Source organism: Cololabis saira, chromosome 13, assembly GCF_033807715.1.
Source record: "Cololabis saira isolate AMF1-May2022 chromosome 13, fColSai1.1, whole genome shotgun sequence".
Taxonomy (NCBI): Eukaryota; Metazoa; Chordata; class Actinopteri; order Beloniformes; family Belonidae; genus Cololabis; species Cololabis saira.
The window spans coordinates 25,518,675-25,538,148 of record NC_084599.1 but is presented as its reverse complement, the minus strand read 5'-3'; the positions used below and the strand labels follow the sequence as shown (position 1 = coordinate 25,538,148).

The 19,474-nt window shown below is 38.0% G+C and overlaps 2 protein-coding genes across 2 annotated transcripts in view; one reads left to right on the top strand and one right to left on the bottom strand.

The window, feature by feature from the left end:
- The window catches only part of psmd1 (proteasome 26S subunit, non-ATPase 1), a 40,425-nt gene that overhangs the window by 10,945 nt on the left and 10,006 nt on the right, over positions 1-19,474 (bottom strand). Inside the window, exons 17-19 of the mRNA XM_061738456.1 lie at positions 9,438-9,552; positions 5,392-5,508; positions 4,102-4,204 (exon numbers count right to left, since the gene is read on the bottom strand). Coding sequence (XP_061594440.1) covers positions 4,102-4,204; positions 5,392-5,508; positions 9,438-9,552 — 335 coding nt within the window. The remainder of the gene's footprint in view (positions 1-4,101; positions 4,205-5,391; positions 5,509-9,437; positions 9,553-19,474) is intronic.
- On the top strand, positions 11,843-18,416 carry htr2b (5-hydroxytryptamine (serotonin) receptor 2B, G protein-coupled). The gene is made up of 4 exons (XM_061737169.1): positions 11,843-12,292; positions 12,577-13,162; positions 15,778-15,978; positions 16,630-18,416. Exons 2-4 carry the CDS (start codon positions 12,901-12,903, stop codon positions 17,580-17,582), a joined length of 1,416 nt encoding a protein of 471 aa, XP_061593153.1. The 5' UTR covers positions 11,843-12,292; positions 12,577-12,900; the 3' UTR covers positions 17,583-18,416.

The window sequence follows — 19,474 nt, the reverse complement described above, 5'->3', positions numbered from 1 at the left end:
AAGACAGACGGGGAGAGACAATGAGCTTGAGACTGACATTTCCTGCGTAATGAGCAACAGTGATCATGAAACTGAGCTCTAATCGCTTCCGCCAGTCAAATTAAATACAATTACCCTGCACCTCAAACACGCCTAACACCCCACGAGAGCCAGAATACTTAAACATTAATACCACAGGAACTTGAGTTTTTTCTGACATACAAACAAGAGGGCTAAATATTTTGTCTGAATTTGTTTTATTAACACACTGTTTACTGGACGGATAATATGGATAAGCGCCGAGAGGTGGAGTTTGGTGAGGAAGCAGGAGGGAGAGCTTGGAGTGAGGTGGATCGTGGTTTGTCTGGTTGGTCATGCAGAGTCATCCTGAATTTATTGTGCTGATCAGATATAAGATGGAAGTCCTGTCTGTCATCCAGATATCTAATATGTCCAGGACAAAACACACATTAAACAGAAAAGCAGGAGGGGCCAAATGAATCAAGACAAACACTGGTGATTTTCTACAACCAGAACCCTTCATGCATTGGTCTAAATTCTTGAAATCAGCTGCGTGCAGAGCTACACCAGCTGGTCTATTTGCTCAGGGTGTTGTTCTCATTTTAGAGAGAACAGCAGTAGCTCAGGTGGCAGAGCGGGTCGTCCAATGATCGGAAGGTCGGAGGTTCGAATCCCGCTCTGTCCCAGTTTGCTGTCGTAGTGTCCTTGGGCAAGACACCTTACCCACCTTGCCCCGTGTGAATGTGTTTGAATGTGTATGAATGTTAGTGGGGGGGAGGGGCCGTTAGGCGCGATATGGCAGCCACGCTTCCGTCAGTCTGCCCCAGGGCAGCTGTGGCTACAACGTAGCCACTGGTGAGAATGTGTATGAATGAATAATGATCTCTGTAAAGCGCTCTGGGTGCCTTGAAGGGCGCTATATAAATCCAAGTCATTATTATCATTATCATTATTTATAATATACTACATATCTGTGTATATGGTAGATATTTTACTGATGTCAACTAGGGGTGTAACAATATATCGTGCCACGAAATTTCGCGATACAAAAACGTCACAATACGTGTCGTGGAGGTGACAAAGTGTATCGCGATATTGGGTTATTAATATAAATCTATTGTGTTGACTAGAAACCTCTTAACAAAAATAAATCTCCTCTTACACTTATAAGGTGAGCATGAATCAATCTTTTTTATGATGTAAAATTGTATGTATTTATTTACTTTTATTTATTTATTTAATTTTAGTTGTTAAATTAGAAAGAAAAAAGTCAAATCATACATGAGAGAAACTATTCAGTTTGTGGCAAAATATTTTTACTTGAAACTGAAGATGCATAATACAAACCTGACATTTACTTTTAGTTCAGTTTGTGGAAAATGGTTGGCCTGGCTTTCTCTTTAAAACTTAAACAGTTATAAAGCATTACAAACTGTAACAATAGGGCAAACACACAGCATTGTTTTGTATTTTGTGTCTTTCAAATAAAAGACAATTTTTTCCAGTCATATGTTCCTCATTCAAGGTTGTTAAAAAAATACTGCTATAATATCGTATTGTTATTGTGACCTCAATATCGTGTATCGTACCGTATCGTGAGATTAGTGTATCGTTACACCGCTAATGTCAACACACGTACTGAGTTTCTTTGACATTGATTGCAAGGGCTGCATTCACAAGCTTGACATTTCAATGCTTGACACTTGTAATAGGGCTGCACAATTAATCCAATTTTAATCGCGATCACGATTTTGGATTCCCACGATCAAAATTACGTGATCGTGTGATCGTATTGAAACTGACAACTACAATCAGTCACAAAAAAAAAAAAAAAATCTGGATCCATTTCTGCACTCAGGACAATGGTACACTGCTATCCTAGTTTTTAATAACGTGTCGGACTGTACGTGTAGTAATGTAGCACATACAGGACTGTCTCAGAAAATTAGAATATTTATATAGTGATAAAGTCCTTTATTTTCTGTAATGCAAAAATGTCATACATTCTGGATTCATTACAAATCAACTGAAATATTGCAAGCCTTTTATTATTTTAATATTGTTGATCATGGATTACAGCTTGAGAAAACTCAAATATCCCATCTCAAAAAATTAGAATATTCTGGGAATCTTAATCTTAAACTGTGAGCCATAATCAGCAATATTTAAATAATAAAAGGCTTGCAATATTTCAGTTGATTTGTAATGAATCCAGAATGTATGACATTTTTGTTTTTTTTATTGCATTACAGAAAATAAAGAACTTTATCACAATATTTTAATTTTCTGAGACAGTCCTGTAGATGTGATATGTTTACATGATAGTGCAATAATAATAATAAAAAAAAAAAAATAAAAAAAAAATTGGACTAAACTCATTGAATAATTGTGATCACAATATTGATCAAAATAATCATTTTGGCCATAAACGTGCAGCCCTAACTTGTAAGAGTGATATATGTGTAGTGGTGGCACAATTTTAACAGATATCTGCAGTATTGTGGATACTTCCGTCAAGGCTAAACATTTTTGGTATGAGAAAACATCCGTGTTCCCAGTTGTAGAAGTCTTCATAGACCAAGTTGGAGTGAGCTTTGGTTTCATGCGTGCAATAGCTGCATAAAAAGCAAAATACGCAGAACCCATTTGTGGTAATGAAACGTCTAAACAATCAGCTGTCCTCCGACAACAATTTAGGTTTTCATTAGTTTTAAAATGTATCCACATTCAAATAATGACTGGGGTACGCAACAGGCTCAGTCCACATATCTGGTATCCGGATATCTGATGGCTAAATTAAAGGCCCAGACATATTGGCCACTGCTTCTAAAAGTACAGTCATGACTGTAGCTGCCGGGCTCCCAGATGGCATCTCTGGTGGTTCCTCTTGTGCTGGGAGGAAACCCATCTTGGATTACAACTGTAAAAACAAAAGATCTTACAGCTCTCACAGCTGCAATCGTGACAACAGCAGCAGTGCACCAGCACAGCTGGTTCCTTTTTTTTAGTTTACACAGGTTTTGTTGATGCTAGAATTGTAATAGTTAACTTTAGTCGGTACGTACGTCAAGCTATAGCCCTAGGTCATTCAACTGGGCCCCTTTCTTTGTCCAAATATGTCATGAATGTCACACTCCACTATGGTAGGTGGTGATATGGTGGTTTCAGCTTGTTAGCATTGGAGTTTTCCAGTTGACCTGCTACGCCACACGCCAAAACAACAGATAAATCTCAGGCTTAACTGATGTTTGCAAATTGGAAACAATGGTGAAGTGGAAAGACTTACAGCGCTGTACATTTTGTACCCTTTCGTTTTTTTTCTTTTTATCTGCATCGGCTTCTTCTGTAACATCTGACTCAAACTCCGGGCAGGAAATGTGAGGAATGCACAGAGCGCATAGGCCAGTTTCAGTTCGGTTAAATGTTTACATGCAGGAGTAGCTCAACTGCCAACTGTGTCATCTGGGTATGGTTTAGTTAAACTATTTGGAATGAGATGTTCATGTGCATTTCAAAACTGCAGTTTCAGTCAGACTAATGCAATAATTCATTGGTCTCTAACATACTCAGTGGGGATTTGTGCATACATGTGAATGAACTATACATGCTCTTGGTGCGAGTGTGTCGCTCTCTTTGTGGTGATGTATAGCTCTTTAAGACCTCACACACATTCGTAAAGACTGCCTGCTTATGTCCACAAACAGCCGCGCGGACACACAAGCATAAAGACTATCAGACAAACAGTAATCACCAGGGGGAGGCAAACCGGCCATATGGTAGAGCTGAGGTAAGACCGCCAGGCGCTAATGCACCTTAGCATGATCTGCTCCAGAGACAAAGTGCACGGGTGGTCAGCCTAAGAGCATTACTTAGTGCTCGCATGAGTGTAAAGGAACTCAAATTAAGGCACACAGAAAACCGCAAATCCACATAGCATTTAGGGCAATTCACTTCTATTACAAAGCACTTCAGAAATGCAGATGTCTTCATGCTCCCTGAGGGGTGAAGTCACATGGAACATGCAAGAACCGCGTGCCCGTTTAATCTCTCACCCAGTGACAGACGAGGGTAAACCCACCGCAGCTCTGTTTTGAGACTGACCTGCATCAAGGATTCCCTGGGCCAGAATGGCACCGAACTTGGCCATGACGTCATCGTGCTTGTCGTTGATCACTTTTGAATACAGCTGCCTGAACTGATTCACCTAAAAATGAAATGAAATACTGATATAAATAGTAAATAGAAAAAAAAAAAGAATTAAAAGGAAAAGGCGGACTCTACAAGGTAAATCTGTGCCACAGTGACAGGGTCCATCAAGACAAACAGATGAGAAGCATTCAGCTGTCAGAAGCTGAAATACATTCATAAAACTAGGATGTTATCAGCAGAAAATCTGCAAGTTTACCATGGCCACACCCTCTAAAATGATGTGGTGATTGTGGGAGTTCCAGCATGATTTGACAGAGCGAAACTGAGTAAATGCTGGAAATTTTTCACCCCATTAGACTAATTTACCGAAACACATTTGGCTGACACTGTTGTCAACATATGTGGGGCCCAACTGAAAATGACCTGGCGTATATTAAAACATCTTTGGTATTACATCCTGATGTTTGACTGTTCCAAAGAAAAAGCCAAAAACAACAACAAAAAAAACCCTAACAAACACAATCTTGCACAATCCCGTTTACTCACTTGAAGTTTAAGGATTGTTGCTACGCAGATGCAAAGGCTTTGAAAAAAATGCATCTGGCATTTTTTAACCTTCTATGACAAAGCGAAAGGTGTATCCGGGATGATCGTGTGCATTTGCACTCGGACTTGTCACTGCAAGTCTTCCATGACTCAGAACTCTTATCTTCCGTCTTGAGAAATCTGATGCATTTTGTTTTCAGTTTGCTTTTGCTTTTTTTCTTCCATTTTTGCAGTTTAATCTTTTTTAGGCTGGGAACTTGTGATTATGTTCATACTGTTCAAGTTTATCTTGTTTACAGTACTTTTTTCAGACAGGATTTTTCTTTACCTTGACATATTGACTCCACCTGTAGTCATCCTCCAGGTGTAGTAGAGCCATGTCAAGGTAAAGAAAACTTTTGATCCTGTCTGAAAAAATGAACCATAAACAAGACGGTACAGGCTGTGGTTTCATTGGTATAAGGAATCAATTTTAAGAGTCACTGATGCATGGTGTTATTTTGCTGAGAACCAACAGACATCCAGATAGAAAACAGGGCAGCATTGTTTTGTGATCTGGGTTTCTTTTCCTATGACACATTTCACAGCTCACTTTGAAAATAAATTCCTCTGCTGCTTAATGGAGATATCTAGATATGTGCTTGAATTCAGGCGGCTGGCAATAAAACCAGACTATAAAAATCCCCATGTGCATACCTTGGGACAGGTAACTTCACTCTGCTGGATCATGATCAGGGCAGAGGCAATGAGGGCACCTTGTCTCACATAATTCACGGGGTCGTTGGTCATGGGCTCCAGCAAGTTGATTGCCTCCTGTGAACAAAAAGATGGAGAAGCAGAGGTGAAAAGTTAGTTATTTTTCTTCAAAAAAATAAAGGCAGTACCAGCTTTCAATGTTAGGCTTAATGTACTGCATTGGTACCAGGAGTCCCTATAAAAGAGATCTACAAATTGGCTGAAATGTTCAAAAAGTTATTATATTGCTCATTGATTTAGCAGGAACAAGTCATCGCTCTACTTTTGCTACATTTACATGAAGAAATAAAGACGTGAAAATGTGCAACGACATCTCTGGCAACCATTCGGTATCAAGGAGTGAAATTTTAGAAAGAATGAATATTATTCGAAATCAAAAATGTGTGTAACGTTGTGTAATTAGAGACTGGGTCACGATTAAAATTCTGCAACAAATGCCTACAGTTGACAACAAAACAGAAACAGTCAAAAATTATCTAAAAAAAAGAAAAGAAAAGAAAAAAGAGAGGCCAAAGTATTGGGCTGCCAGTGGAGTCTGAAGGATTTAAGAGATAACTGCTCTAAAGAAAGTCTGCAGGCTCCATCTTTTGTTTTGGCTTGGCACGGACAGCTGTGTTTTTGAAGATTGTTTCCTCCTCTGCCATCCACTGCAACTACACATCTTTTTAAAACGTTATGGTGGTCCAACACAAGACTTTGTCCCACACAGCTGCTGGTCTGTTCCCTTATTTACTTACTTATTTATCTTAGCTGTATTTAACACGATACCAATGTGATGTTATTCTGATGCTTGTTATGAAACTGAAGGAAATCTCGCTGGACAATTGCAGGTTCATATGCCGGTACTGGTTTGTGTATTGTTGTGTAAATGCTGGTAGGACAAGACGAAACACGAAGCAAAGCTCCAGACTGATTAGTTAGTTTAATATTTGAATAAACAATCTCCCTCAACTTTCCTGCTCTGGTGTCTGGCACTGATCTGTTATGCCGCTTATCACTGATTCTCTTTAGTTTATTCTCTACGAATGAACTTTCACTGGAAAGCATTAAGTATTATTTTAGTAAGGCTTTCATTTTAATAAATGTAAAATTATTACTATGCTTTTGTTATTGTGAACACATAAAAAATAATTAAAAACCCCAAAATCCCTGTTTCGGAGTCAAACATTTTACATTACAAATGGAGGATTTGATTCCAGCTCTCTCAAACACATTGAAGATGAAGTAAAACAGTTTTTCATAAAAAGAAGAAAAGGTAATAATAATGCTGGCTAAGCTAAAAGTTTTCAATAAAAAAAAGTAGTAATCGTATAACAATAGGTAAACAAAAGAGAAGTCATTTATTTAGTATTTCTCTAGAAAAATATAATAGTGAGCTCTGAGGTTCTGTCATAGTCCTGTTGTGGTAACCTGTAGTTTTTTTTAGTTGTGTCAGATTGAAACAGCCATGAAAACTGAGAACTAAATTTTTTCTAACCCAAATATATTTGAAACCTGTCCATTTCTAAGAAGAACAGTGGCACTTCTGTTCGGGTAAATACAGGAAAAAGGATTATCAACAGAGGCAAACAGGCCTCACAAATTAATGGCATTAGTGTCATCCATATCTGGTTGCCCCTGACAACGGAGTTAACAATTACTCTCTTCCCTTGATTACTGTGAGAGAAGGAGCGATGATTCAGGGAGGACCTACTTCTCTTCTTTTATTTCTGTACTCTCCTCTGTTCTCCAGCCAGTCCATCATTGTTACTTTTATTTTCTGTATAACAGTGATGGATGCAACGCACGCCAGTCGGCTCGGAGGGAGGCGTCAGCTCCGCGGAGAAAAGAGAAACAAACTAGGGTGATGACAGTGGGGGTGAAATAAACCATGTTTCATCGGCGTTCTGGGCTCAAGCGGCTGGGACGGCAGCGCTCTGCAATGATGAGTCAAAGTGTAAAGCCAATGCTGATCCACCACTTCCTGTCCATGATGGGTTGTGGGAGGAGGGGGGGGGATAATTGAGGGTATTTACTGTCGCACTCAATAAGCAGAGGAGGTCAGTAGGCTAACGTCATGTTAGTCCATGTACATTGCTGGACTGTTTTCAATTCTGTTGTTTCAGCCTCAACGTAAACGGATCTATTCAGGACTTCTAAACGCCCGTGTGGAGGATTGTGTAAATAAAACCGTGAAAAAGAGCAGAACACATTTAACTACGTCGGCTTTTTCATTTTAGCACATTTGTAAAACAGTATCAGATGACCAAAGTTTCTTGTGAGTCAACTGAACACCGATTTTTCTTTTTTATAAATGGTACAAAATGAACGATTAAAAAACTGGAAAATTTACATTTTTATAGCAATTTTTCTAGTTTTGTTAATCACGCAATGTGCTTTTGCACAACAATCCACATTCATCCAGTCAACACTTTCAGGCTGCAGAGTTTTGGTTTAGTTTATGCAGTGACTTTTCACTGTCATTCAAACACACAGGTGAATGGTTTAGGTACAAGGTGGGTTCAGTGTCCCAAGAACACTACAACATGGTGAGTACAGGGGTGACCATCGGCTCGGTAACTTTGACTGACAGACAACTGGACAACTGACACAAGCCACAACCAGACTTCTTTGGCTATACAAGAGATCAGGAAGACCCATCCAGTAAATAATAAACCACCAAGGTCTAGTAGAGGATTGCGACCCATTTCTCTTTCCAAAACCTCATCGCTCTAAGTGCTGAATGTCCATGGGGTCTTATTGTGGGTATAACCATTTAGGGCAGCCTTAGAGCTGATTTGGTCGAAAATATCCACTTTGCTGCTCCAAGGGTCAGGATATAACCAGCCATAAATGTTGCTGTAGCCGGCCCCCCCCGAGGCTGATCAGCCCACAGAAGACAATGTGGGAGCTGGCGGCATCCCTGATTTCTGTCTTCTTCAATCTACTTTTTGAACATTAATGAACGCAAATACAAGGACAGAGTAAAGCCTGATGACAGAGTGCCAGCTTGGATCATTTTATCGGCTAATCTTCAATTAAATTTTCTCATATGAACTCCTCTGTGCTGAGCAAATGTGAACGGATTAGAAGCAATCGTCTTTTTCTAATTAGTGTAATTACTGAAAATATAAATCAAAGGATAGAAACAATGCTCAAACTGTTAAAATAGATTCTGAGGAAGGTCATTCAACCTCAGCTTCTGTAGAATTACAGAGGGTGAAAATGTACTTCTCTGCCTTACAGGCCTCAACAATAAGCCACCAGCAGGTTGCTTCATTGAGCATAGATAATCTTTCTATCAGTGACACAATCTATGCCAAGAGGAAACTAACACACACAGGACAAATGAGGGTACCGGGGTCAATGCTGCATTTGTGGTTAAAAAGGATCATAAATACTCTTTTACTGTACTGACTCGAGACTAGACTGAGTCAAACAGTAATGCTTTGGTTCCAATTTGACAGAAATGGCCCTACATGTGTTTTTATATGTCTGTGTTTCATTTTTTTTTGATAGGATGTTATAGCTAGTCTTGTGCATAGTTTACATGTTTTTTAATCTTTATTTATTCAATTTATTTATTTTTTATTAAACCAAGAGACAAAGTCTGCTGAATCAAAATTCCTCATTTTTTTGCACAAACCTGGCAAACAAAGTTGGTTCTGATTCTGATGTTTAAAAAGGGATGTAAAAAGTGAGATGATGCAAATTTTAAAACTGTGGCTGAGCTTTCTTTCAACACAATTCAACAAGCAATCATGTTTTTGTTAGATATATTGCAAGAACTTCCTCAGAGTTTAAAGTTGCAGTTATCCTATGGTTTATCATCTTTTTGCAAACACATTTTTCCAAATAGCAAATTTAAACCTGAAAGCAAGAAATCATTATAACCCTGTACTTACAGTTAAGTTCTTTATGAAAACAGAAGTTGTACCAAAACAGAAATATGTCATAAAACTAGAACTGTTTGAATTAAAGAAACATGTGTGGAAGAAGTTTGTTACCTTGTTGCCTGTACCAGCGCAGCAGATACCCAGAGCCATGGCGGCCCCACAGCGGACATGAGGGTTGTAGCTCTCCGACAGAAGAGACACCACACTGGGGCACTGCTCCGGGGTCCTGAAGAGACAAAGAGGAACAAAGATACAGGGGTTTTTCTCTTGAAATATTATGTTACTAAATGACATATACCCTCTACATCTAGACGGGCTGAAGTGAACAGTGAGGTTTTTGAAAATATGCTCTCTGTGTGCCCACGAGACACTGAAATATAAAAGCTGGAGTCATGAACACTGTCTTGTTCCAAACAATACAAAACTCTCCACATACAGAGCTACTAAACTCTGTCCATTGATATCTTTATTTATATATTTTTTATACAGTTTTCTTCTTAAAAATCACAAAAAAAATATAATTGCCTTCATCAAGCAAATGTCTTGTCCGCCCAAGTTGGACCACCACGTGAAAAGTCAAATAACTGTCCCATTATTCGCAAAAACAGACAATGTTTTAACTGCACTTTTGCACTGATTTTGAAAAACCCAAACAACAAACAAACCCAACAACAAACAAAACAAAACATGTAGCACAAGTAATCTATATGCCAAATGTGTTATCAGAAAATTTGTGAAAGGTATTGTCGCTAGCAGCAGTGCTGCCGGGACCTGATATAAAAACATGAAACCAAACCAGAAAAGGTTTGGTTTGCCTCAAATGGTGCCCGTGGGAAAAAAAAAAAAAGGCACTTTCTCACCACCAGTTCCTAAAAGAATTGAATTTAAAGTCTGAACATTTAAACGTTTTATAATGTTAACATTTAGAATACATTTCTGTACTTCCATACATCTTACTAAAATTCAACCCAGAATTAAATATTCCAGCTGTGCAACAATGTTCAGTTAAATACTGAAGAAGTTCTTTCTTTCTTTTTTGAATGTGAGTGGTGACAGGCTGATACAGCTGCTACTTGATCTCTCGTCTTATACGACGTCTTCACGACCTCAGACACAACACATCCACTTAAGAGGTGTTTAAAAAAACAAAAACAAGATGCATAAATTAACACCATTTTGCTGCATGAAATGTGAAAAGATGTACAAAAGATGGGATTCAAGTTGCTTGTTTCCTGTCTATAACAAGCACAAACATCAAGAAAGGACCTGGACAATGTTAGTAACAGAAATATTAGAAAACCATAAAGTAGGGTGGTGCATTAGGCTAGCAAAATAAAAAATAAAATGTAAAAGATTAAACAAAAAAATAACAATAATAACCATTAATGGTACAATAATGGTACAATTTTAACAAATTTAAGTAATACGCCGTTAATACTCGCACAACTGAAGGTTACCAAAACACCGCCACAGTAACATTCAAAGGTTTTGAAAATCCTTAAGAATTAACATCTGATGAGTACAGTGGTGTCTCTGTTCTGGTCCTCAGCCCCCTACATGTTTTAGATGCTCCCCTGCTACAAAAAACACCACATGACCATCAGCATGTCATCAAGCACAAGTCTGTTAATGTGTGCATGGTGAAAACTGATGGTTAAGAAAGTAAAATTTCAAGAATTTGTGAGCTGCCATTGCATATTTAGTATGAAACATGGTTAGAAAATGCTCATAAAAGTAGTCCTTCTTATGGCACAAAGTGAAATCAAATCATACAATAATACGCAAGTTTCAAGTTGGCATGAAGTACGGATCCTATGAAAAGATATCATTCAGAAAATGAACTTGACTGTGACAGAGGCAGGAGCGAGGCTTCTTGTACTAACATGTTTTAATCTACTTCTTTTAATGGGGAAATAAACGCATAAAAGATATAGAGACCCAGATGCTATTTTTTTTTTTTTTTTTTTTTAAATTGGAATCATGTTAGTCGCTGAGTGACCTCAAATCTTTTTCGGTTGTTATTACGTTTGCAATATCATTTAGAAATGAATTTTCACAGCAGTTCTCAAACAAAAAGATACTAAACTATTCTTAAAAGACTGAACAGAGGGGGTACATAATTTTTTTTTAAAACAAATTACACATTTTGTAGTAATAGAGACCGACTTAGATGTTATATCTGTGGCCTCACAGCTTTGCTACCATCTGAATTTTTTCACTGAAATACAATAATACTATATGATCTAGATGAAATGAGGATTGCGCCAGACCTCCTAAACGCTAATTGGGTTACAGAAGACTTGGCAGTATAAACGCCCCCGAAAAGGGTTCTGCCCATACAATACTACAACTGCACCCCTCTGGCTATTTGTTTGAAATAGGGGAGAGAACAGAAAGTGACAAATATAAACGATGGCTGTGTTGAAGGAAATTACCTCCCCGAACTACTGGCATGTGGCCAACGAGAGGCTCTCATCTGTTTTGTGTAGAGTCTGACTCACTTGCAGGACAGAGGAAGGTGGGGGGTGTGGGTGGGTGAGACAGCAAACGAGACAGGAGAGAGTGTGAGCAGGCGAGCGATCACAGGCTGAACAGAGGAAGCAGCGACTGGAGAGCGAGAGGCAGAGGTACCACAACATCTGAAAGTTTTTAAACCTGTGATCACAGTAGCTGATGCAAAGCAAGGCTGGGGTTTTCTTCCAACACGTGGAAGCGGAGCGTACAAGCCCACATCATGGACTGCGTCGGTCTACGACAGATTTAGGTTTTACAACAACGGGAGGGATTCTATTACATTCTTTTGTGGGGAGCCCCGGAGTCTGAGAAAGCTGGAGGACATGGAAGAAGACTTCTAGAAGAAGCGGAAAGACTGAAACACGCAGTCTGTTGAACTGTACACCTGGGAGAAATAATAACTGATCTGGAACTTAGAAAAGCTCAGAAGGTCTTACCTTCTCGGGGAGAAGGTAAGACATTTTTGCAAGATCTTGAAAACACCAATTCTTAACCAATTTAATTTCAATTGACACTTTTAAATAATTTTTTATAACCTGTGTTTTGCACCAAGATATCATAAATATACACAAATGACATACAGTGCCTGCAAAACAAGATTTCTAAGACGTATTTGTTTTAAACAACAAGAGAAAAAAACCTTACTGTTTTTATATTATGGCACTAAAATTTTACCAAAAAGATAAATTCGATTTTTTACTCGGCATGTTTCAACATAATATTTCTTGTTTTAAAGTTGATACAGTGGATGACAAGAGTCTCAGCTGCACGCGAAAGGGAGGATCCTTTTGAACATCTCGTCGTGGAAGTTGTCCTCATGCTGGGATTATAGCATTGGATCTGCTTATTTTTTTTTTTTTTACCTTTCAAGCAGCAAATCTACAAGCAATTTTGATGATTTTCTATAATATGTAAGGGATGAGACATCTCATGCGCCGACCTTGAGCCATCCCACCCTAATCTGCACCCTCGCCTGTGGGACCATGCTGACCGAGTGTCCAACGCCAGACAGAGCAGAGCCACGACCCGCACTCAGGCCCGCTGAAATCTCAGCAGCAACATGTCTCAGCCAGTCGTGGCACAACTCAGTGATAACAGCTCACAATCCGGCGAAGTGACGGAAATTCAGTTGAAATGGGCAGCTCTGCTCATCGTCATGGTCATCATCCCCACTATCGGAGGAAACATCCTGGTTATTCTTGCTGTGTCGCTTGAAAGAAAACTGCAAAATGCCACAAATTACTTCCTGATGTCCCTTGCTGTAGCTGACCTGCTGGTTGGACTCCTAGTGATGCCAATTGCACTCGTCACTGTTCTTTACAGTAAGTTTAAGATGAAGCAAACTGACACGTGTGATTAAATAAAAAAAAAAGAAGAAAGAAATACACCTGTAATGCTAAAGGAATAAATACACAAATCTGCAGAGACACAATTATGCATGTTTGTTTTAGAGATCAATAGTTCTAACATGATTCTGAAGAAATGTATCAATTTTATTTGTATGTTTATTTGTATTTGCATGATAAACTTATTTTAAAACAGCTACAACTCCATCACAGAAACCAGTTTACACTCCTACAAATATAACTGAAAATTATGAGTGATGGTGAAGCCATTATTCTCTGTTCATTCAATTACTGGATGATGAGCCAGACAATAATAATAATAGTAATTATTGTCTCTCACACAGACACACATAAGAAAAGATGAGTGTGACACATATTCCAAAAACTATCTATGAAACAGATTAAGGTTTATGTAAAAACTGGGTGTGTTGCTAAAATGTTTGAAAAAGTGTGGCTGGTTAATAAAAAAATCCCTTCCTTCACCCATCTTACAAAGAATCGCTGATTTCCTCTGTTTACATGGTGTTAACTTTTGTAGTTTAAATAGTAGCTAATGAAAAGAGAGGTTGCTTGCAAGACTTATGACTTTTGTTTAAAATTAGGCCAACAAATCAACTTTAGTCTTCTGATTCTAGAAAAAAAACCCATTCAAAACAAAAACATGAGGAAGGTGCCTTAAACTACATGATTACCTTGCCAAATAAATCTCTCTGATGAAGATGAGTTGAATCCATGTGAGGGACAGTAGGTACAGGACGAGTGTAGCTTCCATCAAAATGGACTAAAGAGGTGATGAGTTAAACTTGGCTGAAGAACTACAGAACTCATTTACCTCAATATGCTAAATACTATAATATTCATAGGTGACAACTGTTTTAGAGCAACAGCTCAGACACCTGTTGTTTTACAACAGTTAGGAGGGATGGAGCGCAGTGTTCTGCAGCGAAAGAGGGGAGGTCAAAGTGACATAAACATAAAACGTTTACACAAGGACAGTGAAGCATAACAGAGCAGATTAACAATGGGGACAGTCGTACAGCCGAGAGGAGGATCAGTAGCTCATACCAAACCTGACTGACTTCCAATACTCTGGACAGGTTGGAGGGAAAATATTAGTAACGACACTCCTTTATTTAAAGTACAATAAAAACTACAAAATCAAAGTAAAGTGTACATCTGTCAGCAAAGCCCAGTCCCACAAGGTGGGGGTGTTTGAAATGAGCTGCACTTAAACTGAAGAGGTGGACAGAAAATATCAACACAATTTTCCAAAACACTGGCCAAGTTGTAAAGTACTCCTAGAATTATAGACTTGTACGTATTTAAATATATATATATATATATATATATATATATATATATATGGTCAAAATCTGATCAATGTAATGTCAGAGAAAACAAATGTGTTTCTCTTCTGCTTAAATTGGTGGTTAAACATTACATTTGATTATAAAAACTGAAATTAATGGTGATTTCACACCTGCATACTTTTTAGTCTGATGTGAACAAGATAGATGGATAGTAATCACCGCCTTAATATCTATCCATCATGAGATATTAGTGTAAAAATGAGTGAGTTAAACAAATATTAAAGCTCTCTAAAGTTTCCTCATTTAATACATTTAGATCTTAGGTGTCATTAAAATTAAAAATCCTTCAACACCTGAGTTTTCTGGAAACCATCAAATTGCTCAACTGAAACGTCGAATTCTTCAAATCATCTGAGAGTTTAAAGCAACTGCTTCTGTTGGAAAATACTGACTGACCTACATTTATCATTATTTTAAGTTATAGTAGTCTGTGTGTCTTTAAAGTTCTGATAAAAATTCAAAGTCAAAGCACATGCTACATTAGATCTCAATGGGTTTAAGTTTCATATTTGAGTTAAACAAAATTTTAAAAGAGTTGCCTTTTCTGCAGCTATCTGGAACTCGCACGCTACACTCTTTATTGAAGTTGGCATGGAAATAAATGTTTTGCAAAACACGTACAGAAGGTCCAGTTTGAAAACGAGTGCAGTATTTGTCAATGAGTGAACTTCTCAGAAGCCAAAAACTGTGACTAAAAAAATAAATAAATATAAAAGATAAATAAAATGAACAAAGCCTCCAAGAAATTGGTGCAAGTAAAAGAAAAGGAGTGGGCATCATAGAAGAAAATTACAAAGAATATTTCCATAAACAGTCTTTTGTTATGTTCATGTATGAGCAGACAAAAGACAGAACATTTTATAGCCGGTTTTATGCTTGAAACTCAAAATAAACACTACTGTTGAGCACAGACTCAGCCACAATCTACATAAAAAGCTCCAAAAAGCTTTTAGCTCCATAAACAGTCAGGGAACCTCTTGTTTCCAGTAAAGTCATTCCTCACAGAAATAAACAAACACCAATCTTTTGCATGAGTGCTACCTCTAATCCCTTGCCAAATGTGGTATACCTTCTATAACAGACGGTGAGCAAGATCAAGATTTTCTTGGCTCACCAACAATTTACATTGATTACCAATAATGGAAAAACTACAAATAAGTAATTAATTTACATGCCAAAAAGTTCACTCTCTTGATTCATTTCCATCTCATCTCTTTTTAGGCTCTGGATGGCCTCTTCCTGAATCTCTCTGTCCGATTTGGCTCTTCCTGGATGTGTTGTTCTCCACTGCATCAATCATGCACCTTTGTGCCATCTCTTTAGATCGTTATATAGCCATCAAGAAACCAATCCAGCACAGCCAGTACAAGTCCAGAACCAAAGCAATGATCAAGATTGCACTGGTGTGGCTCATATCCATTTGTAAGTATATCAACTTTCCATATATATATATATATATATATATATATATATATTTTTTTTTTTTTTTTTCTTTTCCCAGTACAGTACAGGAATCTTCACTCAGGAACACTAAAACTCAGCAACAGAAGATCCATGCTAGACCTTGTTAATAGAATGGGTAAAGGGTCCTGTTTGTGCTGTTAAACTTACCAGTCACATATTGATTATTTTTCATGAGAGGAGGGAGTCTGTCAGGTGGTCAGTTTCGTAGGTGCACTATTCTTATGGCTCATTAGCAAAGAAAAATGAACCATTAATACAAATAGTGTGTTATTTCATTGTAAAAAGTGTTTTTATAAAAAACAACTGCAGCATAAATGTTCTGACGGTGTTTATATTGTTAAGCCCACGTCTATCAAAAGCTGTTGGTAAAGAATGTTTGCCACCAAAAAAAGATGCAAGTCTAATGTTTTCCACCATTAGAATTACATGATTTCTTTACATGTTCTCTATGCAAACGAAAATAATCATACGTAATTCTTAATGTATAAATGTAGCTGAGTTATGTTTTTCAGATGGAAATGCTATAAAACAAAAGCAGACTCACTCACTTTAACAGTGCCTCATACATCAGTTCAGTGTTAAATAATTACCACTGTCTGTCATTTCCAGGTATCGCAATCCCAATTCCAATAAAGGGGCTTACGAACTCCCATCATCCCAACAACATCACCTTCAACATCAACCACACATGCTTGCTGAAGCCGGACACCTTCCAGGAATTTATCATATTCGGCTCCTTGACAGTATTCTTCATCCCTTTGAGCATCATGATGGTCATCTACCTGCTCACTGTGCAGGTGTTGCGCAAAAAGGTTTATTTGCTCAAGTCAAAAGTGACTCAACGCTTCACTCCCCCTACAATCTCCACAGTTTTTCAAAGGGAACAGGCAGCGAATGAAACTGAGCAAATGAACATGCTGGATGTCAGACTACCCAGGATGCAAGACGACCTGAATGCGGGCACAATGAATGCTCCTACGGAAGATGAAATCTCCTTTCGCCGAATGTCGACAATGGGCAAAAAGTCAATGCAGACTCTGAGCAATGAGCAGCGTGCTTCAAAGGTGCTTGGCATAGTCTTCCTTCTGTTTGTAGTCATGTGGTGCCCCTTTTTCATAACAAACATCACCTCTGCACTGTGCACCAGATGTGATGTTAACATCATTTCCCGCCTGATGGAGATCTTTGTATGGGTGGGATATGTGTCATCGGGTATTAACCCACTAGTCTACACCCTTTTCAACAAAACTTTCAGGGAAGCGTTCACACGTTACATAACCTGCAATTACAAAAACACTGCAACGCAAGGGGCAGGACGACATCCAGCAGCAACTAACGCAGACTGGACCCTCACGGGGATTTCGTTCAAATCTTCTATGGCACAGAACTCAAAACTATTTGTAAAGCGGGGAATGAAGAATGGCATTGAAGCTGTGAGCTACCAAAGTCCAGCGAGGTGCCGACAAGTGCCTGTACAGTCCCCCGGCGGTGTTGTGCTAGACACGATACTTCTGACTGGAAATGAAGATTTTAAGCATGAAGAACATGTAAGCTGTGTATAGGCATATTGGGGGGGGTACTAATCCAGTTAAAAAAGGAAGGCTTGATCTGGATTAGATTTAAAAGGTGCAAATTCAATCTCTCTTAAGACAAAGGCTTGCCTTGAGAAAAAGAATTGCACGAGTGGGACTTATTGCTGCTGTTGAGTTGAATCATTTAATGCCAACAAAACTTATTCTGTTGTTTCTTGATACCGCTGATGCTCAATTATGTCAGAAAATTAGTTTAAATGACAAGTTGATATAATCAATAGGGTCAATTTGATAACACAAAATGCCACTTTCAATGCATAACTCAAACAACCTATGTGACTGTACCGTAGTGAACACGGGGGTAAAAACAAAATGTACAAAGCCTTGCAGGTCTGTAAAAGAAGGCAATATTGATAATGTGAATTTTCAGCAAGACAGGATACACAAAGAAAGTTAGACTTTGCAGATCTTGTAGTAACTTGAGAAAAACCTGCACAAGGAAAGTTATAACTCCTCAAAATTCAGGCTCCCAGACACGACAGCCTGGAAACTCTCTGAATGCTGTATATACCACGCTCCCCTTTTCGACTTAAACTGTCTAAATATGCTGTAAACCATCTCAGATCACATGCTTTTGTTAATAAAATACAACTCTACCTTTGCAAATTTTTTGGAAAAAAAAATATTTGGGAAGCACTTTTCTTTGTGTATTGCAGCCTGCTGTTTAGACATGTTAAGAGGTTTGAAAAAAAAAAAAAACTGTAGCTACCAATAGAACAAAATCCAGATTAAATGGAAAATTTTAATATACCAATTAAAAGATTGTATTGCCCTGAGAGAAGTCTAACAATTGTAAGCCTCAACTTTCTTGATAACTACTCCTTTTCTTTATTCTTAAATGGATTTAATGGATTGAAGTTTTAAATGGACAAGAAAAAAATAATGGAAGCAATTTCTTTCTTGTGTGTTTCTATATCAGATCTTGGCATTTTCGCTTACATTGCAGTTTAAACATAGCCTACTTAAGCTATCATGAAAGAAAAAAAATCAGATTAGGAAAACACTCCACAAGGTGGGTATGTAAAGCTGGTGTGTGTAACTATTTTCTTTTTGCTTAAACCATCTTGGTCCTGTTAAATGAGAACTATTATAAACACAGAAACATAAGAGATTTAAAGTTGAATTTCTTCGCAAGCTGGCGGAGCATAGGGAGTTATCCCTGAGCCATTAGGGATGGAAAAGGTAGACAAACTGTACTACTTAGGTTAACAAGCCCCTCTAAACCAAAAGAAAAAAAGATTTAGATAAGGTTCATCTGACAGCCAGCTGACCACAAATACCATTAAAGCCTTTTTTGGGTTTAAACATTTACACCCGATATTCTTTACTCGAGTTGGGCGGGCCATTAAATAAAGGATGGATTATCAAACAAAGGATGGGTAAATCCACATTAAGACCCGAGACCTATAAAAAGCTGAGGTTATAAAGTGAGGGAATAAAAGTGACAAGAATGTGCAGCTTTCTCCAACTAAGGTGTTTATATCATACAATCTGGACTTTTTTTTTTCAAATTCTAGACAGTACTAAATAAAATCTACACATCATTAAGCATAAATTATTTCAAATTAGACTGGCCCTGAATATTGATTCTCTGCACAAGCAGGCTCATCAGGGACACCACCAAACAAGCTCCAGCCATTTGACGCTGCTGCTTACATGTGAATATCTTTTATTTGTTATTTTCATTCGCAAATCTACTGAATTAATTCATAAAAACACCAGTTTTATTATGCCATATGGCAACTTCTTTCTATGCCCAGTCTTAGTACCGGTAAATCTTTACAATTCATTCCTCCAAGTCATTCAACAAAATGTGCATGCCAAATATAAAGGTGCCTTTCTTCGTCTTATGAGATGGTTGG